Consider the following 25,521-nt stretch of genomic DNA (forward strand, 5'->3'; position numbering starts at 1 on the left):
GCCCTTGCTAAGAAGGAAGACCCATGTATGTGTTAACTTAAAGTATTGCTCCGTTTTTGACGTAATGAAATACTTACTTTCCTCCTTGTTTGACATTAATGATTAAAATATTTTATGCTGACTTCCATCTACTTTTACTTCACTATGGAATGGGGAAATGATATTTTTGGAAAAAAACATGATAATCACATAACAGCAACCTATCTGAAAGGCCTCATTGTCTTCTTTCAGATGATGAATGTCTAAACCCTGCAGAGGAAAGGATCATCAGCTCTAATTCTGAGGATATACCCCCAGTGACCCATGCCAGGTGTAGTCACCCACCCTAAGTGCAGAGAAACTTTTAACACACCTTGTAAAAAATCCATCTAGGAATGAATTCTGTCTCCCTGTGGTTGTGATGTGGCTCAGTAGCTCCCCTGCAAACCAGAGCACCTTAAGAGCTGGGTCTGTGACCTTGCTGTCTCCCTCAGCCTCACATTTCACACAAGGCCCACACTTAAATGGTTGCTGAATTAAAGAACATGACCACCATCTAGTCATTTTGTCTTCACATCTTTTGCCACCTTCTTTTTATGTTGCGAGTTGGAAAATTCTTTAACTTTTTCTTCTGGGGCCTGTTTTCTGTGCTTTTAATCCTTTTTCGTGCACCATTACCCATTAGTTTCAAGGCACAGGACTGGCATCTGCTTCTGGTGAGTCTTCAGGAAGCTTGAAATCATGGCAGAAGGTGAAGGGGAGCCATTGTGTCACATGGGGAGAGAGGGGGCAAAGGAGATGCCAGGGTCTTATGTGAATGCACAGCATGTGAATTCATTTATTACCATGGGAAGGGCATCAAACCATTCATGTGGTATCTGCTCCCATGACCTGAACACCCCCTACTGGGCCCCACCTCTAACATTGGGAATCACATTTCTTTTTTTTTTTTTTTTTTTTTTTTGAGACAGAGTCTTGCTCTGTCGCCTAGGCTGGAGTGCAGTGGCGCAATCTCGGCTCACTGCAAGCTCCGCCTCCTGAGTTCACGCTGTTCTCCTGCCTCAGCCTCCCGAGTAGCTGGGACTACAGGTGCCCGCCACCTCGCCCGGCTAGTTTTTTGTATTTTTTAGTAGAGACGGGGTTTCACCATGTTAGCCAGGATAGTCTCGATCTCCTGACCTCGTGATCCACCCGCCTCGGCCTCCCAAAGTGCTGGGATTACAGGAGTGAGCCACCGCACCCGGCCTGGGAATCACATTTCAACATGAGATTTGGAGGGGACAAATAATCCAAACTATATCACTATATTTCTTTCAAAATATGATGACAGCATATTTAAATAATATTCTTAGAAATTCAGGCTATCATAGATGGATTACTTCGTAGTCTGTGTACATATTGTTTGTAGTATATTCTGATGCCACACTGGAAGTATATGATATTAAAAGTCTGACTTCATAAGATAAAACTTAGTTTTACTGTATCTTAGGCATATATTTATTTTCAAGATAAACAAGATAATCTTTATATTTGAAATATGACAGAAAAATAATACAGTTTTTTTTGTTAAATTGTTTAAAAGTGTATTGTGACAAATGAAACTATAACAGGTAGAAATGATACCAAAAAATGTAAACTATTACTCAGCTTATGAGTCTGAGTGACACTAATGGGGAATCCTGTGCTTCTTGGAGTGGAAAGAGGGTCAACAAAGTGCCAGATACTATTACAGTGATTGCAGAGGTGGAGGTGTTGTTTTTTATTTCAAATTTATAAAGAATGCAAGAAACCCTGATTCTGGAATTTTTCTTTAGTTATTGTAATTATTGATGAAGATCATAGATAAGGAAGATTGAACAATAAAAGACATTCTTAAATGGAACTATTAAATTAATTACATTAGAGCATATTAAGGTTGGAGAGATTCCTTCTTGGTAGATGTTTAGCAACAGTTGAGAGAAATGTCTTTTGGCCCTGGTGTGAATTTGCGCTCTGCCAGAAGTCGAAGAGGTGATCCAAATGAGCTTTTAACACACTCCTTGCTCCTTACCACCACTTTGTATTCATCAGTGATGTCAGAGGAATTGGGGGAGTGGAGGCTGAAGAAAAAGCTTATCTTAATATGAACTATAGACCTGTTCTCTACCTCCACCTTGAGTTTTCAGTGCCACTACAAAGAAGTCATACTCTCTGAGCTCTTTTAAAGGAGTTATATTGGATTAATGCTGGCTTTTGACCCATTTCAATAGTGTTTTCATTAGTGTTCAGACCAAGCTATACAGTAACGTGATTATTGCCAGGGTAACTTAATTTCCACACAGACTTTTAGGAGGAAAAGGGCACCCATTTTCCTTCTTGTTGACAGTTTGAAGAGTTGAATAGTTTTTGTTCTGTAGTGGGAAAGGAGGTGTTAAAATATTTCAGTACTCCAAAATGATAGTGAAAAAATGGTCTTGTTTGTAAAAATGACTGTTACAAATGAATCCTTAAAGTCATAGCAATTTAATTCATCCTTTGATTCTCATCATATACTATTTTCTTTTAAATTGCTTTACTTTCTCTTTTTTTAGTAAAATGGCGAAACTGGAGGAACTTGAAGAAATTGATCTCAGTGGGAATAAGCTGAAAGCCATCCCAACAACGATCATGAATTGCAGGCGCGTGCACACTGTGATTGCTCACTCCAACTGCATCGAGGTCTTTCCCGAAGTTATGCAGCTCCCAGAGATCAAGGTATATGGTTTCATTTCATAAACTCTGGCTTTCAGGTCGGCAAAGAGAGTTGACTTGCTAATTCATCAACTCAGGACATTTGCATCTTTGTTGGATTTATTCAGAATGGAGGCCCCCATTAGCCCTTACTTCCTCCTTTCTAACCAATGGGCTACACTGTTGAGTTAGCAGGGTTAAAAAAACAAAGCAGTTGGCCGGGCGCGGTGGCTCAAGCCTGTAATCCCAGCACTTTGGGAGGCCGAGACGGGTGGATCACGAGGTCAGGAGATCGAGACCATCCTGGCTAACACGGTGAAACCCCGTCTCTACTAAAAAAACACAAAAAACTAGCCGGGCGAGGTGGCAGGCGCCTGTAGTCCCAGCTACTCGGGAGGCTGAGGCAGGAGAATGGCGTAAACCCAGGAGGTAGAGCTTGCAGTGAGCTGAGATCCAGCCACTGCACTCCCGCCTGGGTGACAGAGCGAGACTCCGTCTCAAAAAAAAAAGAAAAAAACAAAGCAAAACACTGGAGCACGTTTTGAGACAATTGGATTTCTAGGCTCAGTCCCTAACTTACAGTATGACATGAGGCTACCCACATAGCCACCCTGTACTTCTTTATCTGTTGATAGTTGTTGCACTCATTTCCAGGGTGGTTATGAGGCTCAAAGGATGAGGCTGGTATAACTGCAGTTTGAAAAAGTTAACAGTACCACTACACATCCCTCCCCACCAACTCACCTAGTTAAATAGCACACCCCACCATAGTAGCCCACTAGTGGTAATTCCCTATATAGACAGAGCATCATTGCTGTCACCAAACATTGATTTCAACTGAATGAAATTGGCAGATCAGATATTATTGTCATTTGATAGGTAAGGACACTGAGGTGCTGAAAAGTGAAGAGATCTATGTAAATTAAGACAGCAGATTGGTAGCAGAGGCAGTCTGCAAGTCCTGACTGCTGAGTTGAGGTAGACTTATGGGATGAAACCAGTTCACTAGAATGAAAGCCATGTAACAACCATGCGTTCCTATTTTGTTTCTTTTTTGGCAGGGAAATGGTACAAAAGTAAAAGTTCTTTATATACAATGTAGTTTTTCATTTGTATCTTAGCATTTCTAGTTATCGATTTTATGCTTAATGAAAAATAATTTGGTGGTTACAGACTTGGAGCATATTCTAATCTCCTAACAGGGAACAAGAGTAGTCCAATTTAGCCATTCTTCACTTTCCAGGCACTTGCTGATATAAACCTTGTGTTTCAGATTAAGAAAGCGAATAGACATTTGAAGACATTTTAAATGGCTTGCATAACTTTTTTTTTTTTTCTTTTTTTTGAGATGGGATTTCACCCTTGTTGCCTAGGCTGGAGTGCAATGGTGCAATATTGGCTCACTGCAACCTCTGTTTTCCGGGTTCAAGCGATTCTCTCGCCACAGCCTTCCGAGTAGCTGGGATTACAGGCGCCTGCCACCATGCCCAGCTAATTTTTGTATTTTTTTGTAGAGACAGAGTTTCACCATGTTGGCCAGGCTGGTCTTGAACTCCTGACCTCAGATGATCCAACCGCCTCAACCTCCCAAAGTTCTAGGATCACAAGCGTGAGCCACCACGCCCTGCCGGCTTGCATAACTTTTTATCCCAACAGGTTTTACACATTTATATGGTTGAGATGTGTACAAGCCATTGTGTGTGTATGTGTGTGTGTGTGTGTGTGTGTGTGTGTGCATGCATGTGTATGTGTGCTTTAAGCCATGAAATGTTTTACCTTGGGCTTTAAGAACACTATCTCATATATCACAGTGGCATTTTAAGATGTTTGTTATAAATTTCCAGAATTTGGCCCAGCGCGCTGGCTCACACCAGTAATCCCAGCACTTTGGGAGGCCGAGGCGGGCGAATCACAAGGTCAGGAGATTGAGACCATCCTGGCTAACACGGTGAAAACCTGTTTCTACTAAAAATATAAAAAATTACCCGGGTTTGGTGACTCGCACCTGTAGTCCCAGCTACTCAGGAGACTGAGGCAGGAAAATGGCATGAACCCGGGAGGCAGAGCTTCCAGTGAGCCGAGATCGCACCACTGCGCTCCAGCCTGGGCAACAGAGCGAGACTCCATCTCAAAAAACAAACAACAACAAAAAAAATGTCCAGAATTTTTACTTTCTGTATAGTAACTTTCACATTGAGGAAAAGCAGTGCTCTGAAGGGAGATAGACCTCCAGTTGGATCCCAGCTGAAAATTCACTGCTCTCTTTCCTCATATGTTAAATAAAGAAGAGAATTGGTACTTTCTTTATAGTATTGTTGTGAAGATGAAATGAAATAATACATGTAAAGCATTTGAAATAGGAGTGTCACATAGGAAGAACTCCCTAAATGCTAGCCATTATTAATCAACTCATGCCCTCAATGTGGTTCATCTGTAATGTTGATTATATAGAGCAACTATTTTGGCTGAAGCTCAACAAAAATTGAAGAAATTTATTACTTAGGCAAATTGTTTATTTGCCTTCAGCACAGGAAAGATGTTGTCAGCTAGACCTTCCAGGGGTTCCTCAGCTGCCCATTACTTGACATAATGGCTGTGTGGTGCCATCTTTTACCGGGGGTGGTTAAACTGGTCTCTATGTGTGGTGCAGGTAAAATTCCAGCACAAGAGAAAGTGAGAGTCTCAAGATTAAACCTCCTATTTGCTCGTCTTAGTGTCTGTACATGTCTTTTAATGTTATAAACTCTTAAATGTAGATTTAGATTCTTGTTCTGGGGTTTTTTGTTTGTTTACTGGTTTAAAATATAAATAGAGGCCGGGCTTGGTGGCTTACACCTATAATCCCAGCGCTTTGCGAGGCCGAGGCAGGTGGATCACGAGGTCAGGAGTTCGAGACCAGCCTGGCCAACATGGTGAAACCCCATCTCTACTAAAGATACAAAAATAAGCTGGACACCTGTAATCCCAGCTACCCAGGAAGCTGAGGCAGGAGAATCACTTGAACCCAGGAGGCAGAGGTTGCAATGAGCCGAGATTGCACCACTGCACTCCGGCCTGGGCAACAAGAGCAAAACTCCGTCTCAAAAAAATAAATAAATAAAATACAAATAGAAATTTAGGCCAAGCATGGCAGCTTGCGCCAATAATCCCAGCACTTCGGGAGACCGAGGCAGGCGGATCACCTGAGGTCAGGCTTTCAATACCAGCCTGGCCAACATGGTGAAACACCGTCTCTACTAAAAATACAAAAATTAGCCGGGTGTGGTGGCACGTTCTTGTAGTCCCAGCTACTCGGGAGGCTGAGGCAGGAGAATCACTTGAACCTGAGCGTGGGAGGCTACAGTGAGCCAAGATCACACCAGTGCACTCCAGCCTGGGTGACAGAGTGAGACTTCATCTCAAAAAAAAAAAAAAAAAAAAAGAAAGAAATTTAAATGTTTTTAGATTTTAACTAGATTTTGCAAAATACAAATTTTGCTATATGAAAACTAATCCTCTCCTAGACTCTTGCTTGGATTCCTGGATTACAGAATCAGTACCTTTGTTGCTGTTGAATTCCTCCCCCTGTTGTCTTCTCTCTGTACCCTGCTTTACAACTCCTTTTCAATTTTACTTCCCATATTTTTAAATGGTTTCCATTTTTTGCTCTTTGATTGATTTTCCCCCCAGCTATTACACCTTAGCATTTTTCTTATGTTAACAATATCCACTCTTTCAGATTGAGCTCTTCCATTACCAGTAGATACAAGTTTTGTTGGGGTTTTTTGGGGGAGCTGAGCAACATCAAGTATCCTTTATGTACAAACATATGCATGTTTCAGCCCTGGACAGATAGTATTCTTGAAAAAGATAGTAGTTATATTATTTCAGAACTCCGAATTGATATTTTTATGTTCATATGAGAATATTTTAAGTTGCAATGTAAATAGTTATGTATATTTGAATATCTAAAAGAAAATTTCTTGTAAAAGTTGTGTTGTATCTTAAATGATAAATATACCTATGAAAGTCTTCATTGCAAACTGTGCCTTAAAGCATATTTTTAATATAAATGAAGTAATCTCATTTCTACGATGAGATATTCCAACCTGTATTAAAATTTTATTATTGAGTTAATAACCCTACATTACATTCTCACAGTTTCTTGAAAATAAAGTGCAGTAGATGTTACTTGTAAAACATATCATAAAGGTATTAAGATCCTTGCAATTTTAAAAACTTAGCAGATAGCATTTCAGAAGAGGTAAGATCATGGTGTATTTAACTAGCTAGTTTCACCAAACATTGTTATCTTTTCAGACATTAAAAGAAAGTGATTATTCATAGCTTTGTGACCAAAGTTTTAAAAACAATTACTGTTTAAAAGAGCAAACAAATCTCCATACTGAGATGTATGCTAAAATGTGTTTTTAAAACACCTGAATAATTAGGCCCTTATTCATGTACACCTTAAACAAACTATTTGCACCATCTAATCTTGGATAAAATGGAACACTGGCATTTTTTTCATTTTGATATATCTAATGAGATCTGTAAAGTGATCAACAGGTGTTTTGTATTTAGATAGGGCGGTTTTGTAAGTTATTAGTAGGAAAAATAAAATGTGTTTTCAGAATTTTCCAGTGAGCCCGAGTGTCCTCACCTTTGTTCAGCCCTTTTGCATTGATCTTCCAGACTCCTCTCCTACCACCAGTCCAGTTTTGCTTGGAGTAGATTGTGTTCTCTTTTGGTTCTAAAACAGACCTCCCTCTGGATACAGATTAGCTCTCGATCATCTAGTAAGGGAAACAAGAGCTGAGTCACACAGATGCCAGACTTGGTTTGGCTGGACCTGGACCTAAGTCTATGCTAGGGCTACTCATGGCTGAGGAACCTCAGAAGCAGAGGTGGCCATGGATATGGCACTTGTTTCTCCTTCCACTGAACTGCATAGCAGTCACATTAGTAATACAATAATTTTGCAAAAAAACCAAGCTATTAGTTGAGTAACTTCTAAAATAGTGACCTATTCTAAACCCTTGCCCCGCTTTTTTTGACATAGGGTCTCTGTCACCCAGGCTGGAGCCAGGTGTTCTAACCCTTTTTTGAAGTGTATTTTAAGCAGGTGAAATGAGTGTTGATACATGCGGTGAATGAAGTTTATAATTTGGGATTTAAACATCATATCAGCAAATTCTTTGTCAAATTTCCATGTTCCTGTGGCTTATTGATTCTAAGAATGCATCTTTTTAGATGTTTTCATTATCTTTAGAAGATTATTTTCATGTTTGTTTCATGCAGTAATAAACTGCTTGGCTAAGTTGAGTGAATTCATATCTAAAATCTGTGTTACCCTAACTGGGAAAGAGAGTATGAAGTTTTAATATGCTATGCTCTTGAGGACGATGGCTATAGGAAGTTTAAAAAATAAACTTAATATAGATCAGCTCTCAAGCAGCTACAGAGAAAACCACAATCCCATAGTCACCATGTAGCCAGACTTGGCTTGCCTGGCAGCAAGCCCTGTTTGTTGTTCTTGTCTCTAAAGTCAAATGAAATAGAGAATATCAGCTTAGTCACAAAGACACAAAGAACAAGGGGAAATGACTGGGTCAGAATGGATGAAGGAAAGTGGGTTGATTCTTAGGGAAGTAGGAAATGGATATGAAGACAGGTCAGGAACCAAGTTTAGACTTCAGTTGGGTGGCGTCGTTGACCTAACAGACGTAAAAACATCAGCTTGGCATAATGCTTATCCAGAAACCTGAAACCAGGAGCAGTCATTATTATTGTGCTGAAATCAAGTTAAGTAATAGTTACTTAGGAAATGTTCCAACCGTTGCGGAGTCTAATGTCCATTCCTGTTTGGGACAAGGCTCGATACAAGGGCTACGGAAAGAGGAAGCAAGCAGTGTCTACTGGAAAGTGGCCATTGAAGCCACTCTGCACCCAGCCTCACCAGGAACAGACTAGCAGGAAGTTAACACTGCATATTCTCTCTTTCAAAATTGGTGTAATGAGTTAACCCAGACTAGTTTTGTGTGTGTTCGTTTTTAACTCTGGTTTCAGCAGATCTTTCTAAATTCAGAGCCATGCCCATTCTAACAAAATATTGCATACATTTTACAGAATAAGTTACGTATCTATACAGATGAACAATTAGTCCTTCATGAGCTCATGCATTTTAGAAGGCATCTTTTTAGAGAGGCTTTTGGAGAAAGGAGCACCATGACTCAGAGTCCTCAGAAGAAGTGGTCTGTGAGGTGGTTACTGTGGTGCTCTTCAGATCCCGGAGGGCAAAGGGAAGTACACTCACACACCCAGAAATCTGGGAGACGCCTGGAGTCACCTGTCAATTTCTTTTCAAGTATCTTTTCAGTCTAAAATTCGTGCTCATTTTACCTTCTGCTTTTATCATTTCTCTTTGTTTTAATGTAAAAATAATGGCTCTTTCCCTCCTCAATCTGAGTAAAACTGAAGCCCCCAGATGCATGTGCCAGGCATCCTGTAACTTTGTAATATACCATTAAGTACCCCCAAGGGCACACATAATCAATTTGAAGAAGTGATGATGGGCCAGGCACGGTGGCTCATACCTGTAATGCCAACACTTTGGGTGGCTGAGGTTGGAGGACTGCTTGAGGCCAGGAGTTCAAGACCAGCCTGAGCAACATGGCAAGACCTTAATCTCTTTGAGGAAAAAAAAAGAAGTGATGATGTAAAGAAATTGCTCAGTTTATACAGGATACACTTTCTTAAAGTCAAAATTTGCAGATAACTTAGTTTTAGTGTTTGAGGAAATTCTGTATTTGAGCAAACAGAATACTAAGGATTGTTACCCTGCTTGTCATTTTTATCACCTCAAATGCTTACCAATTTTAAGAAATCTTTTCCCAAGGTTTCTTCAAGGCTTCCCAAATCTAAAATGCAGTTGAGAAAATCATAGAGACACTGTATGTGAATTTAAAAGGAATACTTTATACGAGATTAAAGGTCTTTCTTTGCAGCTCCCTATAAGGTGAGGAAGTTTAAACATTAATGCACATTTCTCAGTAATTATATATAAATATGATTTTTAAAAAAAAAAATAGGGTCTTGCTCTGTTGCCCATGCTGGAGTGCAGTGGTGCAATCATAACTCACTGCAGCCTCAACTTCTTGGCTCACAGGAAGCTCCCACCTCAGCTTCGTGAGTAGCTGAGACTCCAGGTGAACAGGAGCCTGGCTGATTTCTGAAAATTTATATAGAAATGGTCTTGCTATGTTACCCAGGTGGATCTCGAACTTGTGGCCTCAAGCAGTCGTTCCGCGACAGTCTCCCAAAGTACTAGGATTACAGACGTGAGCCACTGCACACAGCCATAAATACAATTTTATGTAGAAAAATAGTACTGCACTTTGACTCTCAGGTCTGTGTTTGGGGTAAAAAGTGAGTTCAGACCAACTCATTCAGTTAATAAACTTACTTAGTTGTATGAACATCCCACGTTAGGGATCACTTAGCCTTTTATAACACCGGGAATGTATAGTAGTTTAAGAGAATTTGACTAAAAGTTGTATATTAAGAAATAGTACATATATGTGTATATTTATTTTACTATTAAGCTGAAATGTTCTGCTTCCTATAGCATCATAAGAAAGGGAGGCAGTGTAGACTGCCTCTGTATGAGACACAATCTATAGGATCCACAGTTCATTGTCTGATCCCTCTGCCTGTCCAGCCTTATCTTCTGCTCTGGGGCCCAACAGTCTCCAGCCTCAGCAACCTCTCATAGTGAGTTTCCTGATATGCCACACAAGTGTTATTCTTATCTCCTTCCTGCTGTACCTGCTATTAGCTCTCCCTAGATGTCCACCTGTTCTCACATGCCTGATTAACTTTGATTCTGCACAGAAATCTTCTCTGGAAAGGCCTCTGTGGGGTCTTGTTATCTGTCCCTCTGCTGCTATGACCTGATTGATCATACCAGCTAAAGGTGTATTGTTTATTTCCCCCACTATCCTGGGAGTTCCTCAAGGGCAGGGACTGTATCTGCCATCTCCGTATGTCCCTGATGTTGGCTTATTGCCTGCCGATTTGTAGATCCTTAATACATGTTCTTTTAAATGAATACTTGCATTTATTTACTTCTTATGAAGTCAGCAGGGAAATATGTTATACACCAGCAGCTTTTACCTTGCAAAGGCAAGGAAATCCAGACTGTGATTGGGATCCTCATTTTTGGAACTGACTGTGTCATTGGGGAGCACGGTGGAGGTGGTGGACTGGGGATAGTCTGCAGGAAGGAAGAAAGTAGGGTGTTACAGAATCTAGGAGCCAGTAGGTTAAGTTGCCATTTCAAGGCAGTACAGGCAGCTATTTGGCAGATGATATATAATACATTGCTATGAACATTGATATGCCTGTTTCTGTGGTAATGTTCTGAGGAAAACATAATAAAGATAGGCCCCATGCAGCTTTTGTGATAGTTACACTTAAACTGTACATCAAATTGAATTTCTTTTTCTTTAAGATATAATGACGTTTTTATGCTCTTATCTAAATGTGTTTGTAATGATTTTCCTCTAAATCAAGAATTCCTTCTCAGCTATGAGTTATCTCACTTTTTCTGAGGGTTGCATAATTTTTTGGGTATTCTTACCAGAAGTTTGATTATAACAAAGTAATATTTGTTAGCTATATTCTAGAGTGGGCCTGAAAGAGGGAAAGATAATTTTCTTTTAGTTGTGTTTTAGCCAGATTTAACATTCTATTTAATACATTTTTAAGAAAGTTGTAGTACACTAACCATAGAGGCACATATATTAACAATATAGTGTCATTTTTTTTCTCCAGTTTCACTCAAATATTTTCTATTTGCTTAGTGATAACCATTATAATGATTCGACCAACAAGTGTTTGTGGAGTACCTCAGCAGTCAGCCTATATTGAGGACTATTAAAACAACATGACAGAGTGCTTCTAAGTGTGTTGCTCACTGTGTTAACACCGGGAGGGCAGCACCAGATACTAACAGCCTGTAATTTTTTTTTCAACTTTCTATAATTTCTGTGAACAAACCTCCTTCCTGTGTGCAGAAGTATAAAAGGGTGTTTTTGCTTATCTGCTGTTAAAAAAAATGGTTGCATTCTTATGTAGAAATAAACAATGATATTTAAAATGTATTAAAATTGCATTACAATGCTATTTATTCTATGCTGAACTTAACCTAAGCACTGGTATCTCAGTTCCCATCCTAGCAGATTTAATTACTGAAGCACCTTACAAGAGTCCTCCATAAATTCATTGACAAAATAATTGTTACGTGCCAGGCAATCATTTGTTCATTTGTTCATCCTTTTAATGAAACCATTTATTGAGCATCTACACTTTCCAGTGCACTGCGCTTGGGATATCCGGGGAGAAACAGCAGCAATCCCTGCTCTCTAGGAGGTCATAGTCTCATGGAAGAAATAAGTAAGCAGATAATTATAACAAGGGACACCTAATTGAAACAGGGTGTAGTAGAGTTGGCATTGAGTTGAGTCTTAAAAGGAATCAGGCATATTGCACCAGATAAAAAGCAAGAAAAGCATGAAGAAAAGGGTTCCAAGCACAGAGAGAAGCATGTGTAAAGTCACAGACAGATGAAAGCATGTCACGTGCACGAGGTGCAGACACTCTGGCATGGGTGGAACATGGAGTGTGAGGAAGCCAGTGTGCAAAGTTGGGGATGCCTTGTTGGACATTCTGAGGAGTTTGGTGTCGAATTGAAGGACACCTGGGAGCAGGCTGACAGACTGAAGCTGGAGTGTGAGCAGGTGGAGTAAACCACACTGAGAAACCATCCTGACAACATAGGAGGAGTGCATCGAGGGAAGCAAGACCAAAAGCAAATTTCCGGTGCAGCCGGAGCCTTCCAGGGAAAATGGGACTCAGGTCAGTCCAGGGTAGTGGAGCTCGATGGAAGAGAACTGGCTGCAGTGAATCAGAGACTGTGAATCAAAGACTGTCACGGAGCCTTGGAGAGCAGACAGTCCTGGGCAGAGGGGAGGCACAGGAATGAACATCATCTCTAAGAAGGTCTGTGTTACAGCCTCCAGCATTATCTTCATAAGTAATTAGTTACCCTACTGAACTCATTTCATAATTTGATAATTTAGAGAATGAGCTATTTTATATCTGTAGAACAAATTTTTACCAATTTCGTAAAAATCAGTATTGCTGCAGAGTGTCTTTAATCATTGACCAAAGGCATTTTCTGACCCCAAATTTGTTTCTGTCAACTACTTGCACCCTAAATTACTCACACTTATTAGCTCTTTATTTCCTGTCCCATCAGTGTTCAGTAGATTGTATATATCCCCATTTGTTGTCCTGCTTTGCTGATGTGTACTGACTATGTTGGTAGCATGTCCCATTATTAACCAGTATTATCGGGTGTCAGTTTTTCTTTAAACTCTGGTTAACTGTTGATGTAACCATTATTTATAATTGAAAAAGAAAAAAAAAAACCAAAACAAAGCAAAAAAAGAGATGACCGTTTTCTCTAATATTAATATTGAGGTTAAGTAAATTAATGTACATCTACTAGAAGTAGTATGGGGCTATGAAAGGTGGTAGTATGTTAGGGCATTCAGGCTGCTATAACAACATGCCTTAGACTGGATAATTTATTAACAACAGAAATATCTTGCTCACAGTTCTAGAGGCTGGGAAGTCCAAGATGAGAGTGCCAGCAGATTTGGTCTGATGAGGCCCCATTTCTCATAGGTAGTTCCTTCCATGTGTGCTTGTCTGGTGGAAAGAGTGAACAAGCTCATTGGGTCTGTTTTATGAGGCCACCAATCCCATTCATGAGGGCAAAGCCCTTATGACCTAATCTGCTCCCAAAGGCCCCACTTCTTAATACTGTCACATTGGGGATTAAGTTTCAGCATATGATGAAAATTTGGGGAACAAACATTCAGACCATAGCAGATGGGAATAAAGGTGGGGAAAATGGTTGCAGTAGAGCAATAGGAGAGTAAGTGAAATGTAATGAAATTGCACCTACGTTTGAGATTTTTAAGACTTTTAAAAGTTATATATGAATAAGGCTATAAGAAAAAAAAACAGAATGCTAAAAAACAAAACAAAAAAAACAATGCTAACCCTGGTTGTGTTAGGGTGGTAGATTTAAGGATGTGTTTTCTGAGCTTTCCTTTTTGCTCAGCTTTTTATGGATAATGTGGTTATAATGCTCTCATAATAAAATATGATTATTTATAATGGCAATATAATTTTTTATTGCTATTATTTGGAAGCAACAGTATGAAACATTTTGTGTGAAAGCATTGTGTTGTTTGAAGTCTATTGAAAATATATTTATCCAAAATACAGGTTTTATTTTACCCAATCTCTACCCTTCCCCAATCCATACTAGATTTAAGTTCTTTGAGAATTTTTCCAGATAGAAGGAAGATTTTGTCTACTTTTAAGATCCTGAAGTTCTTGAGTATAATCTCCCTCCTCCCTTTTTTTAAAGGACTGAAGAGAGAACAAAACAATTCCCCTTTTGATCATTTCTGTAAGCACTTTTGAAACTTACAATAAGGTACTAATTCAGCCAGATAATTGAATGCTCTCCACCCCGTACTATTGAACGTATAGGTTCTGCATTCTCATATCTAGAGCGCTGACCACTCCATTTCTCTTGCGTATGGTGAGCCTTCTCCACCTAGGTTCCCTGCTCCCTGAACACAAGGGCAGCCCCGCTTTTTACAGTACACCTTAATTAAGTTTTACATCAGTTTTGTGAGAAAGGAGGTATCATTTCCACTTACAGGTAAAACCTGATTTTTGTTGTAATCACCATGACCTTTTGTGATTTTCTTTCAAGTTAAATTAGGCAGGACCTGTTGGAGAGTCCAGATGTTGATGCCTTGAGGGTAGGATCCATACTTGACTCAGCCCCTTTTTTTGACACAGATTAGGCAGGTTTACCTGCTCGTGTAGCTTTTGCTAATTTCTTATTCAGCTTCTTTTGAAATATCTTCTCATTTTGAGTGTGTTTTACCTGCCTTTTCCTCGTTTTACATGTTCTTTTCTTTGCTTGTTTTTTTGTTTTTGTTTGTTTTCTGTTTTGTTTTTTTGAGACAGGGTCTTGCTCTGTCTCCCAGGCTGGAGTGCAGTGGCGTAGTCTCTGGTCACTGCAACCTGCACTTCCCGGAATCTTTTTTTTTTTTTTTTTTTGGTGAGATGGCGATTTACCATTGTTGCCCAGGCTGGAGTGCAATGGGATTACAGGCATGTACCACCACGCCCGGCTAATTTTGTATTTTTAGTAGAGACGGGGTTTCACCATGTTGCCCAGGCTGATCTCGAACTCCTGATCTCAGGTAATCTGCCTGTCTCAGCCTCCCAAAGTGCTGGAATTACAGGCGTGAGCCACTGCGCCCTGCGCACCTCCTGGATTCAAGCAATTCTCATGTGTCAACCACCTTGAATAGTGGGATTACAGGCATGTGCCACCACCTGGTGAAATGGGGTTTCACCATGTTGGCCAGGCTGGTCTTGAACTCCTGACCTCAAGTGATCCACCCAACTCCGCCTCCCAAAGTGCTGGGATTACAGGCGTGAGCCTCTGTACCCAGCCTTCTTTGTTTTTAGTTTTGTTTTAAGAAATTCCTTTAAAGTTCATTTTAATGTTTGAGCTATAGTTCTCATGGCATGGAGATTTTGTGAGCAATAAGAAAATCTATTAGGATTTTTTAGTTAATGCTTGATTTTAAAATTCAGTGGAAAATATGAGAAGAATAAAGAACATGGATTTTCTGTGTTATTCAAAGAAAATAAAAAAAATTTTTTTTTGCATTTAGCAAAATCTGTTTTAAATGTTTATGGCAAAGTAACAGATAAGCCTCCTTTTCCACATTTGTCTAGTATATTATAATGAATGATCAGACTGGTTTGCATGCAAAGGGTAGGAGTACAGAACTCCATGAAGAACTTCTCTAGACCATCTCTTTCTTGTTTGTGCTTGTTCCTTTTTCAGTGTGTGGATCTGAGCTGTAATGAGCTAAGCGAAGTCACATTACCAGAAAACCTGCCTCCCAAACTGCAGGAGCTAGACCTGACTGGAAACCCTCGCCTTGTCCTGGATCACAAAACCCTGGAACTACTGAAGTAAGTATTCTGTAAAGCACTGTATCCCCATCATTGTCCACTGGCAGTGGGCTTCATATCTCAGTGAAAATGGGAAACAAAACATGAAGCATCATTGACTTGTTAGCTGTGTTAACACACATAACAGGATATATATACAAGATGCAGGGAAGCAATGAACAACCAAGATGTAACTTAAATCTCAGTAGTCACTGATAACGTGGTTGTGACAGTTAATGCAAATGTTAAGGAAGGATTTTAAAAAAGATGTAGGGAAAACTAACAGTGTGGCACTGAAATCCAGGTTTTTTTAAATAAGACTGAGGGTGTGGAGTAGTTAGATCTTACCAGCAGTTAGATCTTCACGGTATGGGAAAGAGTTCATTGATGCTGTTTCATTCTTGATATTGATAAAGAATTAGTGGTTGGAGTTTTCTATGTAAAACCTTAAAGGTCTGCAGTAGGAAAGATACCTTAATAAGAATGTTCATCATAGAACTCTAAATGTCTATTAAGAAATAAATAATGTTCCACAATTGAATATTACAAAGCCATTTAAAATTATTTAGAGCTATATCGCTAACTCAAAAGATCTTTACAATATATTAAGTGAAAATATTAATAAAATTAACAAAGAAGTTTTATAGTATAATTCAATTTTTGCAATATAAATTTCTGTGCATTGGGTATATGTACATGTATATGCATACACACACCTAGAAAATGCCTAAAAGGATATATAACAAAAGTTAAAGTGGTGTTTTTCTCTGGATAATAGTATTATGGGTAGTGTTTATTTTCTTCTTTAAACTTTTCTGAATTTTCAGAATTTTTTGTGGTATATCAGATCAGTTTTAAACCTTGTCATGCATTAGTCATTATGCATGCCATATATGTTTATTCAATGTTGGAATATTTGTTGCTGAAAGTCATTTTCCATTATTTTAGGAAAATCAGTAAAAAACAGTAGATATTTGGTGAATGGTCCATTAATACTATCCTAGGCTGTAGTGCAAACCAAAGTTTGAAAAGCACTTAAAGTGATTCCTGGATAGAATTGGCCTAATTAGTGCCTAATTTGTTGGCATTTTAAGTACTTGATGAGAAAATTAATTTTGATGCATAGTTGAAAAACACTGCCTGAGTGTCTTGAGGAAGGCGTAGAGAACGAGGCTCTCTCCATTGTTGATCATGTGTATGAAACCTTGGCCTAAACCCCTCCATCTGTCCAGACCTATGAGAAAAAAAATGGCGTACATGATCTTTAAGGTGCTTTTTAAATTCAAGAAAATAATGGATTATCAAAATAGGTCATCTTTAAACAGATAGCTGTTGAGTATTTTTTACATGTAGGATACAGAAATTTTTGAGCATCCTTTACAAATAAAATTTAAAAATAATTGCACCAAAATGTGTTAATAAATGGAAGTAGCCACTTAGAGGAAAATTAAAAGTTGCATTCTTATATCACATCAAAATCCAGCTGAAATAGTTGAATCTGTAAAATTAAATGATTTTCAAAAGTAATAAGAAATCATATGAATATCTTCACAAGTTAGAAAAAGACTTTTTAGGCCAAGAAATGAAGGGAGTAAATGGCAAGAAAAGAAATCAGTACATGTAGATTGGTTTCAATATTTACATTGCATATATTTACATGTAAATATACTTTTTAGACATTAAAGTGTTAAATGTCTATGTCCTATTTCAGAAACGCTCAAGAATAAATACAAATGGCAAATGACAAACTGGGAAGAAAAATATGAAAAAAGCTTTAATATGCTTACTATAAAGTGTTCTTATAAGATAAGTACTTATAAGAAAAGTACTCAAACAGAAAATAAACAAAGGACATTAACATTTAACAGAAGCAGTACAAATAGTTACATGAAAATATGTTCAAACTTATTAATATATCAAGTAAATACAAAATAAAATACTTGAATAACATTTTCCCCCTCAAACTGGTGCTGCTGAAGGACCGTAATTTGGTATTACACTCTTCTTAAAAGCAGTTGCCGTACTGTATCAAGCTTTTTAAAATATTCACGTACTCAGACCAAAGTGTCCTATAGCAAAACACTGTAATATTCTTAAAACGTTACCTTTTGTTTAACATCTGGAAGGTTGTGGATTCTTAATGACTTGGAAGATTTTCCGTATATTATTTGCACTTTTAGAGGGTTGGTTTATTTGTTTTATGTGAGCCGGGTAAGTGCATAGGAGGACTCTTCTGTGAGATTGAGCTGTGGTTCACAGAATTCTCTCTGACTCATTTAAAGATATACAAGATGGCCGGGCACAGTGGCTCCAGGCCTGTAATCCCAGCACTTTGGGAGGCCGAGGTGGGTAAATCACCTGAGGTCAGGAGTTTGAGACCAGCCTGACCAACGTGATGAAACCCCGTCTCTACTAAATACAAAAAAATTGGCAGACAAGGTGGCGCATACCTGTAATCCCAGCTACTCGGGAGGCTGAGGCAGGAGAGTCGCTTGAACCTGGGAGGTGGAGGTTGCAGAGAGCCATGTTACGCTATTGCACTCCAGCCTGGGCAACAAGAGCAAAACTCCATCTCAAAAAATAACGATATACAAGAGTCAGCATTCAGTTCACTTCAGATAGCTGCTCAGCTGCACTGTGTTCAGCTAGACAGAGAAGAGAAATTGCTGCTTCACTAGAAAGAATTATTTGTGTGCTGGGGAGAGGGGGCAGTTAAGAGTTATTTTTTTTTTTCCTTTAATATTCAGGTTAGGAAATTGAATTATTTCTCTGAAGACTTTGTGTTCTGTAAAAATTATAAATGCCTTTATAAATGAGCCTTCACTTTTCCCGAGACTTCAGGATGGTATCTAAGAGCCTTAGGATATGTCTTAAGAAACCTATTGTATTGCGTACTGTTTTAGATGGATAAAATTGAATACCAGGTCATATGGAGAGCAGGTAATGGAGAACTGTCCCTTTTTTTGTTAATGTCTCTTTTATTTGTAGAATTGAAAACTTTGAAAAAAAGATTTAGCTCTAGGCTTATTGTAAAACAAAGTATTAACTTGATTTGGGAATTTTCTATTGACACTAGATTTATGTTTTTCAGGATAAGATGGAAAGTAAATGTTTGCTAGTAATTGAGAGTAGAAACTTTTCTTTAACCATATATTTTTAAATTTCAGAAAAATTGCCACCAGTTATTTCTAGATTCAAAGGGAATACTAGGTAGATATTGATTTACTTTTTAAAGCTTTAACTGGTTCTTAGGAAAGATATATAGTATTTGTTAGATTTGGGAGTAATGAGTACCAACAGATAATTTTAATTCTTGTGGTTATGACCAAAACTATGTAGGTGTTGCTTCAGTTGTCAACAGATAGTACATATACTTTTTCTCTTGTTTAAATAATAATGAGGGGGAAACTTAGTGGCAATTTACGAGNCTAGTAATTGAGAGTAGAAACTTTTCTTTAACCATATATTTTAAATTTCAGAAAATTGCCACCAGTTATTTCTAGATTCAAAGGGAATACTAGGTAGATATTGATTTACTTTTAAAGCTTTAACTGGTTCTTAGGAAAGATATATAGTATTTGTTAGATTTGGGAGTAATGAGTACCAACAGATAATTTTAATTCTTGTGGTTATGACCAAAACTATGTAGGTGTTGCTTCAGTTGTCAACAGATAGTACATATACTTTTTCTCTTGTTTAAATAATAATGAGGGGGAAACTTAGTGGCAATTTACGAGTAAGAGGACTTATTTCACCTTGTGGTAGCCAGTCTTTTAACAGACTACATCTGTTAATGACTTCCTGTTTAGGGGCACAGAATGCTTTCTAGAGGCTGATTTTTATTTATTTTATTTTATTTTTATTTTTATTTTGAGACAGAGTTTTGCTCTTGTTGCCCAGGCTGGAGTGCAGTGGCACAATCTTGGCTCACCACAACCTCTGCCTCCCGAGTTCAAGCGATTCTCCTGCCTCAGCCTCCTGCGTAGCTGGGATTACAAGCATGCACCACCATGCCCGGCCAATTTTTTGTATTTTTAGTAGAGACGGGGTTTCTCCATGTTGGTCAGGCTGATCTGGAACTCGCGACCTCAGGTGATCCACCTGCCTTGGCCTCCCAAAGTGCTGGGATTACAGGCATGAGCCACCGCACCCGGCGAGGCTGATTTTTAAGAAACGCTCTTTGAGAATTTATCCCTTTAGTATTTCTGTCTTGGGTCCTGTTGGATCCATTATGGCATATGAGGGCTGAGGTGAGGTAAGAAATCTCCCAGTTTAAATACATACAGTTAACTTGTAATTTATTAAATACCCCTCATTTACTTTGTAATTTTATGTATATGTTTTATTTTATGATATTAGTCTTAGCATACTTGGCTGTACCCTTGAGGAGAGTATTGGAAGCTCCAGGGAACTGCAAGTCTGTGATAATATTTGGAGGGGTTATATGGACAGAAATTGGATTTGGAGATGAATATTGCAGAACTCTCTCACATCATCTAAATGCACTATAATTGTGGCTTAGGTGTTTTGTTATTGTTCTTTCTGAGTATTCATGGTGTAAGAATACACCCATCCTAATCCTTAAGTTTTGTTTTCTCATGCCAAGGCTGAGAGCTGTCCTTGTCATTCCCAGGAGAGAGCAGTCATCTAATGTAGAATGTGTGAAAGTCTCTAATAGCTGCTTTATGATGCTCATTAAAAGTAATTTTCATGCTCGGTATGTATGCCCCTTGGTTTTCATTACAATGAGTAGCTGGTTCTTGTTGCTGATAAGTATTTCAGACACATTAAACACAGTAAGAAATGGTAAGTACAGAGTGTTTAACAGGTATTTTTTTTATTTCTCGGATAAAGATAGCAATTTGCACACATTTGGTTTTAATGATTCCTGTTCTCTCCCTGTTTCTCTTGTTAGTAATATCCGCTGTTTCAAGATTGATCAGCCTTCTACAGGAGACGCTTCTGGAGCCCCAGCTGTATGGAGTCATGGTTACACTGAAGCTTCGGGGGTAAAAAACAAGTAAGTCAGATGAAACTTCAAAGGAAGAACTGCCTCCTGCCTGTCTCACTCCTTTAGTTGGGTAGAAAGAAACTCAGTGCTGTAGCACACACTTTTCTCATGTAAAATTTCTTTTGAGTATGCCAAGTTTCCCCAGAGTGAGGCTCCTTCATGACTTATGTTTGAACATTAAGGGAAGGCCCTATTTGGAATCACATAGTCTCCCTTAGTAGGAGTCGTTGCTAGGATACAAGGTAACTGACACATTATATCTATGTAAGACTCCAGTGTTTGGAAAAGGCCTAGGTATTGAAATGCATCCCTGCTCCTTTGAAAAGCCCCTTTATCTTTCTCTGACGCTTGTTTACCAAGCAAAACAGAGATAGTATTAAAGGAGAAGTAGCTTAATTGTGCATATTTAAGATCACTCATGTTATTGACTATGGAGCTATTTTTACAATCTAAATTAGATTGGCAGGAGTTTGATGTCCATTGCCTGTAATGTCATCTGCTTGTCTTGCCACTGGGACTTGTCCATCTTAATATCTTTTTCTTTTCCATTTTCCCCACCCTCCCCTCTCTTAGATACAGATGTTGATTTTTCCTGAAAAATGTAACCAGGCTTTTCAGGCTTGCTTGTATTATATGAAGAGGTGCTAATAATTAGTACCTAGACAGGTAAAGAATCCTATAAATTAGAATGGTCATAATTTAATTAGCTGAAGTATAAGAACACAGAAGTCTGAAAGTAGGGGAAGAATAGAAAGTGGAGGTAGATCTAATAATAGCTAACATTAGTATTCAACCCTGGGCACACATTAGAATCAGTAAGGTAAAGAAAATTTTTTAAAAGTCTCCCAACCTAGACTCATTAAATCAGAATGGTTTAAAATCTCCCCCAGGTGATTCTAATATGTGTCTAGGCTTCAGAACCACCGACTAGCTGAATACTCTTTATGGAAAATAAAAGGTTTGGAATTGTTGCTGCCATTCTGCCTGCTTTTCTTTGGGACAGAAAACAGCATCAACTCAAATTCTGGTTCTGACACATTGATCTTTTCCCTAAGGTGTCATTTGACCTTGTGCTTTCTAGAGAAGAGTTAACAACTCTGTTCTCTTTGCTCAGAAAAGGCAGAATAACCTGAGGAGGTGTGCCTTAGTTCTGCCTGGGCTCCAGCTACTCCCTGATTTCCATGGACTTTGCACAGTATGTCATTGTGTTGGGGCAGAAGGGAATTCGTATATTCTTTAGCGCACTCAAAGTTTCTTTCTGGAGATCATTACTTTTTAGATCAAAGGAGCTTTTATGTCTTCCTTACAAACACCAGTATGTGAAACTGCTCATTTCTGAACACTAATGTGAAATCTAAGATTAGTTTTTAATATCTCTGTGTATTAATATCTGTTATCTACTCAATGTGTCTTAATGGAGCAAGTAACCAAGTAGATCTGGGTGGGCTTTTCAGCATAATTCCCCCTTCCACAATTGTGTCACATAGTACAATTTGTGGATAGCAAAGTGCACTACAACCCTTTGAATTGTTCTAAAGTGAACACACCTTCAGACCACCACCTGCATCCAGAAATAAAAAATGAAGAGTCATTGAAAGATCTAAATAAATAAATATAAGAAATAGAAAATGGACAGCATCCCAATAGTCCCAGGCTATGCTTTGCCCTCACTTGATATTTCCCGTTGCTTTTTTTACCCTTTGGTTCTGCCAATAAAGGTTTCTCGAGAGCTTTTTGTTTGCTTTTTTTGGTGTTTTTTGTTTTGTTTTTACTTTGTTTGCATTGTCAATGGTCATTTAAACAAGCAGTTTGCTGCTTGACACCTTGAAAGAAGGGGAAAACTGTGGTTGTCCTCTCTCCAAATCTCAGTAGACATCTCTTCCTCCTTTGGGGAAACCCAAGAGGGAGCTACAGTTGGATAATTAGCCTCTTTTCTTTTCTTTTCTTTTTTTTTTTGGAGATGGAGTTTCACTCATGTTGCCCAGGCTGGAGTGCAGTGACGCAATCTCGGCTCACTGCAACTTCCACCTCCTGGGTTCAAGTGATTCTCCTGCCTCAGCCTCCCAAGTACCTGGGATTACAGCCACCTGCTACCATGCCTGACAAATTTTTGTATTTTTAGTAGAAATGCGGTTTCACCATGTTGGCCAGGCCAGTCTTGAACTCCTGACCTCAGGTGATCCACCTGCCTCAGCCTCCCAAAGTGCTGGGATTACAGATATGAGCCACTACTCCCAGCCTAGCCTCTTCTTTAGATTGAAAACCAAACAGGAAACCTCATCAGAAAAGAAATGCTGAGAATGATCACCACTGTACTTAAGAAAAAAGAAAGAGAAAAAAAAAACTACATTACTGTATTTTTTTTTCCTCTTTTATACTGCCTCATTCCAGCTAGCAAGGGGAGCCTATAGAAGGAAGACGGAATAAAATGACTTTAAAATTTAACTTTGCCACTAATTGCCTTATAATTTTGGATAGCTTGTTTTTCTTAATAAATAGAGGCAAGAATTTCAAAATATTGAGATAGAAGCCAGACTGCCTGGCTTTGCACCTGAGTTCTATACTTTCTTGCTGTGTGACCATGAGCAGTTTCTCAGTCTCTCTTTAGCTAAAATAAGAAATAAGAAAAAACTACCATTCTCATGGTGGTGTTATAGGATCACGTGAGTTAATATGTATGACATACTTAGAACAATGTGTGCCATATAATAAACCCTATTTAAGTGTTAACTACTAATATTATTGATTATAGTGGTCATTACTATTATTATTTATCCCTAAACTCCTTAAAGGGAGGGATTATATTTTTAAGTTTATATATCTGGTATGTAGCTATGATACATAGCAGGTGCTTAATAATTTTTTTCTTTTTATTTATATATGTAAGAAGGTATACTCTATATTCAGTAAAATTCACCCTTTTTAATGTACAGTTCTGCAAGTTTTGGTGAAAGAATATCATCATGTGTAACCACCACTACAGGGTATAGACCAGTTTCGTCACCTACCAAAATTTACCCCATGCCCCTTTTTGTCAATTATTCTCCCCAACCCCTGTCCTTGGCAACTCCTGATCTGTTTTTTATCTCATTGATTTTGCCTTTTCCAGAATGTCATATAAACGGGAATTATATAGTATATGACCTTCTCAGTCTGACTTCTTTCCCATCACATAATGCGTTTGAGATTCATTTGTACTATTGCATGTGTCAGTAGTTTGTTTCTTTTCATTGCTTTTTATTCCTAGTAGCATTCCATTGCATGGACATTTTATGGTTTGTTTTTGTTTTACCCATTCACCATTTGAAGAATGTTTACATTGTTTCAAGTTTTTAGCAGTTGCAAATGAAAATGCCACACGTTGCAAACAGTTACATACAGGTTTTTGTATGAATGCTTGTTTTCATTTCTCTTGGATAAATGCCTAGGGATAAGGATTGCTGGGTCATATGGTAAGTGTATATTTACTTTGGAAGAAACTGCCAAACTGTTTCCAAAGTGCCTGTATCATTTTGCACTCCCAACAGCAATGTCTTAAGAGTTCCAGTAGCTACACATCCTTACCAGCAGGTGTTATTGTTAGGTTGCTGTTGTTTTTTCCATTTTAATAATAATATCTCATTGTGGTTTTAATTTGCATTTCCCTACTCTTTTCATGTGTTTATTTATCATCCATATACATTCTTTGGTGAAAACTTGTTCATTCACAATCAAATGTGATGTTAGCTCTAGGTATTTTTATAGACACCCTTTATCAAGTTAATTCTCTTCTATACAGAGTTTGCTAAGATTTTATAATGAAATCTTAGTTTTTATAATAAACAGATAACACATTTTGTCATAGGCTTTTTCTGTGTCAATTGAGATGACTGTATGGTTTTTTTTTCTTCTTCAGTCTGTTGATGTGCTTAATTACATTGATTGATTTTAAAATGTTAAATACACTTTGCATTCCAAGTGTAAATTCACTTGGTCACAATGTAGTATCTTTTTTTTTTTTTTTTTCCTTTTTTTTTTTGAGACAGATTTCACTCTTGTTGCCCAGGTTGGAGTGCAATGGCGCAATCTCGGTTCACCGCAACCTCCACCTCCCAGATTCAAGCAATTCTCCTGCCTCAGCCTCCTGAGTAGCTAGGATTTCAGGCCTGCACCACTATATCTGGCTAATTTTATATTTTTAGTAGAGATGGGGTTTCTGCATGTTGGTCAGGCTGATCTCAAACTCCTGACCTCAAGTTATCCTCCCTCCTCAGCCTCCCAAAGTTCTGGGATTACAGGCGCAAGCTACCACACCTGGCCTGAAGTGTTATATTTCTTACATGCTGCTGGGTTAGATTTGCTGTTAATTTGTTGAGGATGTCTATATTCCATGGTTGATATTGGTCTGTAGCTCTCTTGTGATGTCTTTGATTTTGGTATCAGGGTAATGCTGGCCTCATAGAATGAGTTGGGAAGTGCTTCCTCATCTTGAGTTTTCTGGAGGAGTTTGTATAGAATTGGTAATATATCCTTCTTAAATATTTAAAAGAATTCACCAGTGAAGCCATCTGTGCCTGGATTTTTTTTTAAACCTACAGTTTCTTTAAATAGGATTATCTCTTTCTTCTTCTTGAACAAACTTTGGTAATTTGTGTCTTTCAAGGAATTTGTCTGCTTTATCTAGTTTTCAAATGTATTGAATGTATTGACATTATGCTTTTTTTTTTTTTTTTTTTTTT

At 38.4% G+C, this 25,521-nt stretch overlaps 1 protein-coding gene across 1 annotated transcript in view; it reads left to right on the forward strand.

Moving 5' to 3' along the window:
• Positions 1-25,521, forward strand: part of PHLPP1 (PH domain and leucine rich repeat protein phosphatase 1) — a 271,957-nt gene that overhangs the window by 230,484 nt on the left and 15,952 nt on the right. Inside the window, exons 12-14 of the mRNA XM_017867150.1 lie at positions 2,550-2,712; positions 15,683-15,813; positions 20,708-20,812. Of these exons, the coding sequence (XP_017722639.1) occupies positions 2,550-2,712; positions 15,683-15,813; positions 20,708-20,812 (399 nt within the window). The remainder of the gene's footprint in view (positions 1-2,549; positions 2,713-15,682; positions 15,814-20,707; positions 20,813-25,521) is intronic.

This window comes from Rhinopithecus bieti, unplaced genomic scaffold (genome assembly GCF_001698545.2).
Source record: "Rhinopithecus bieti isolate Rb0 unplaced genomic scaffold, ASM169854v2 scaffold_2554, whole genome shotgun sequence".
In the NCBI taxonomy this organism is placed as follows: Eukaryota; Metazoa; Chordata; class Mammalia; order Primates; family Cercopithecidae; genus Rhinopithecus; species Rhinopithecus bieti.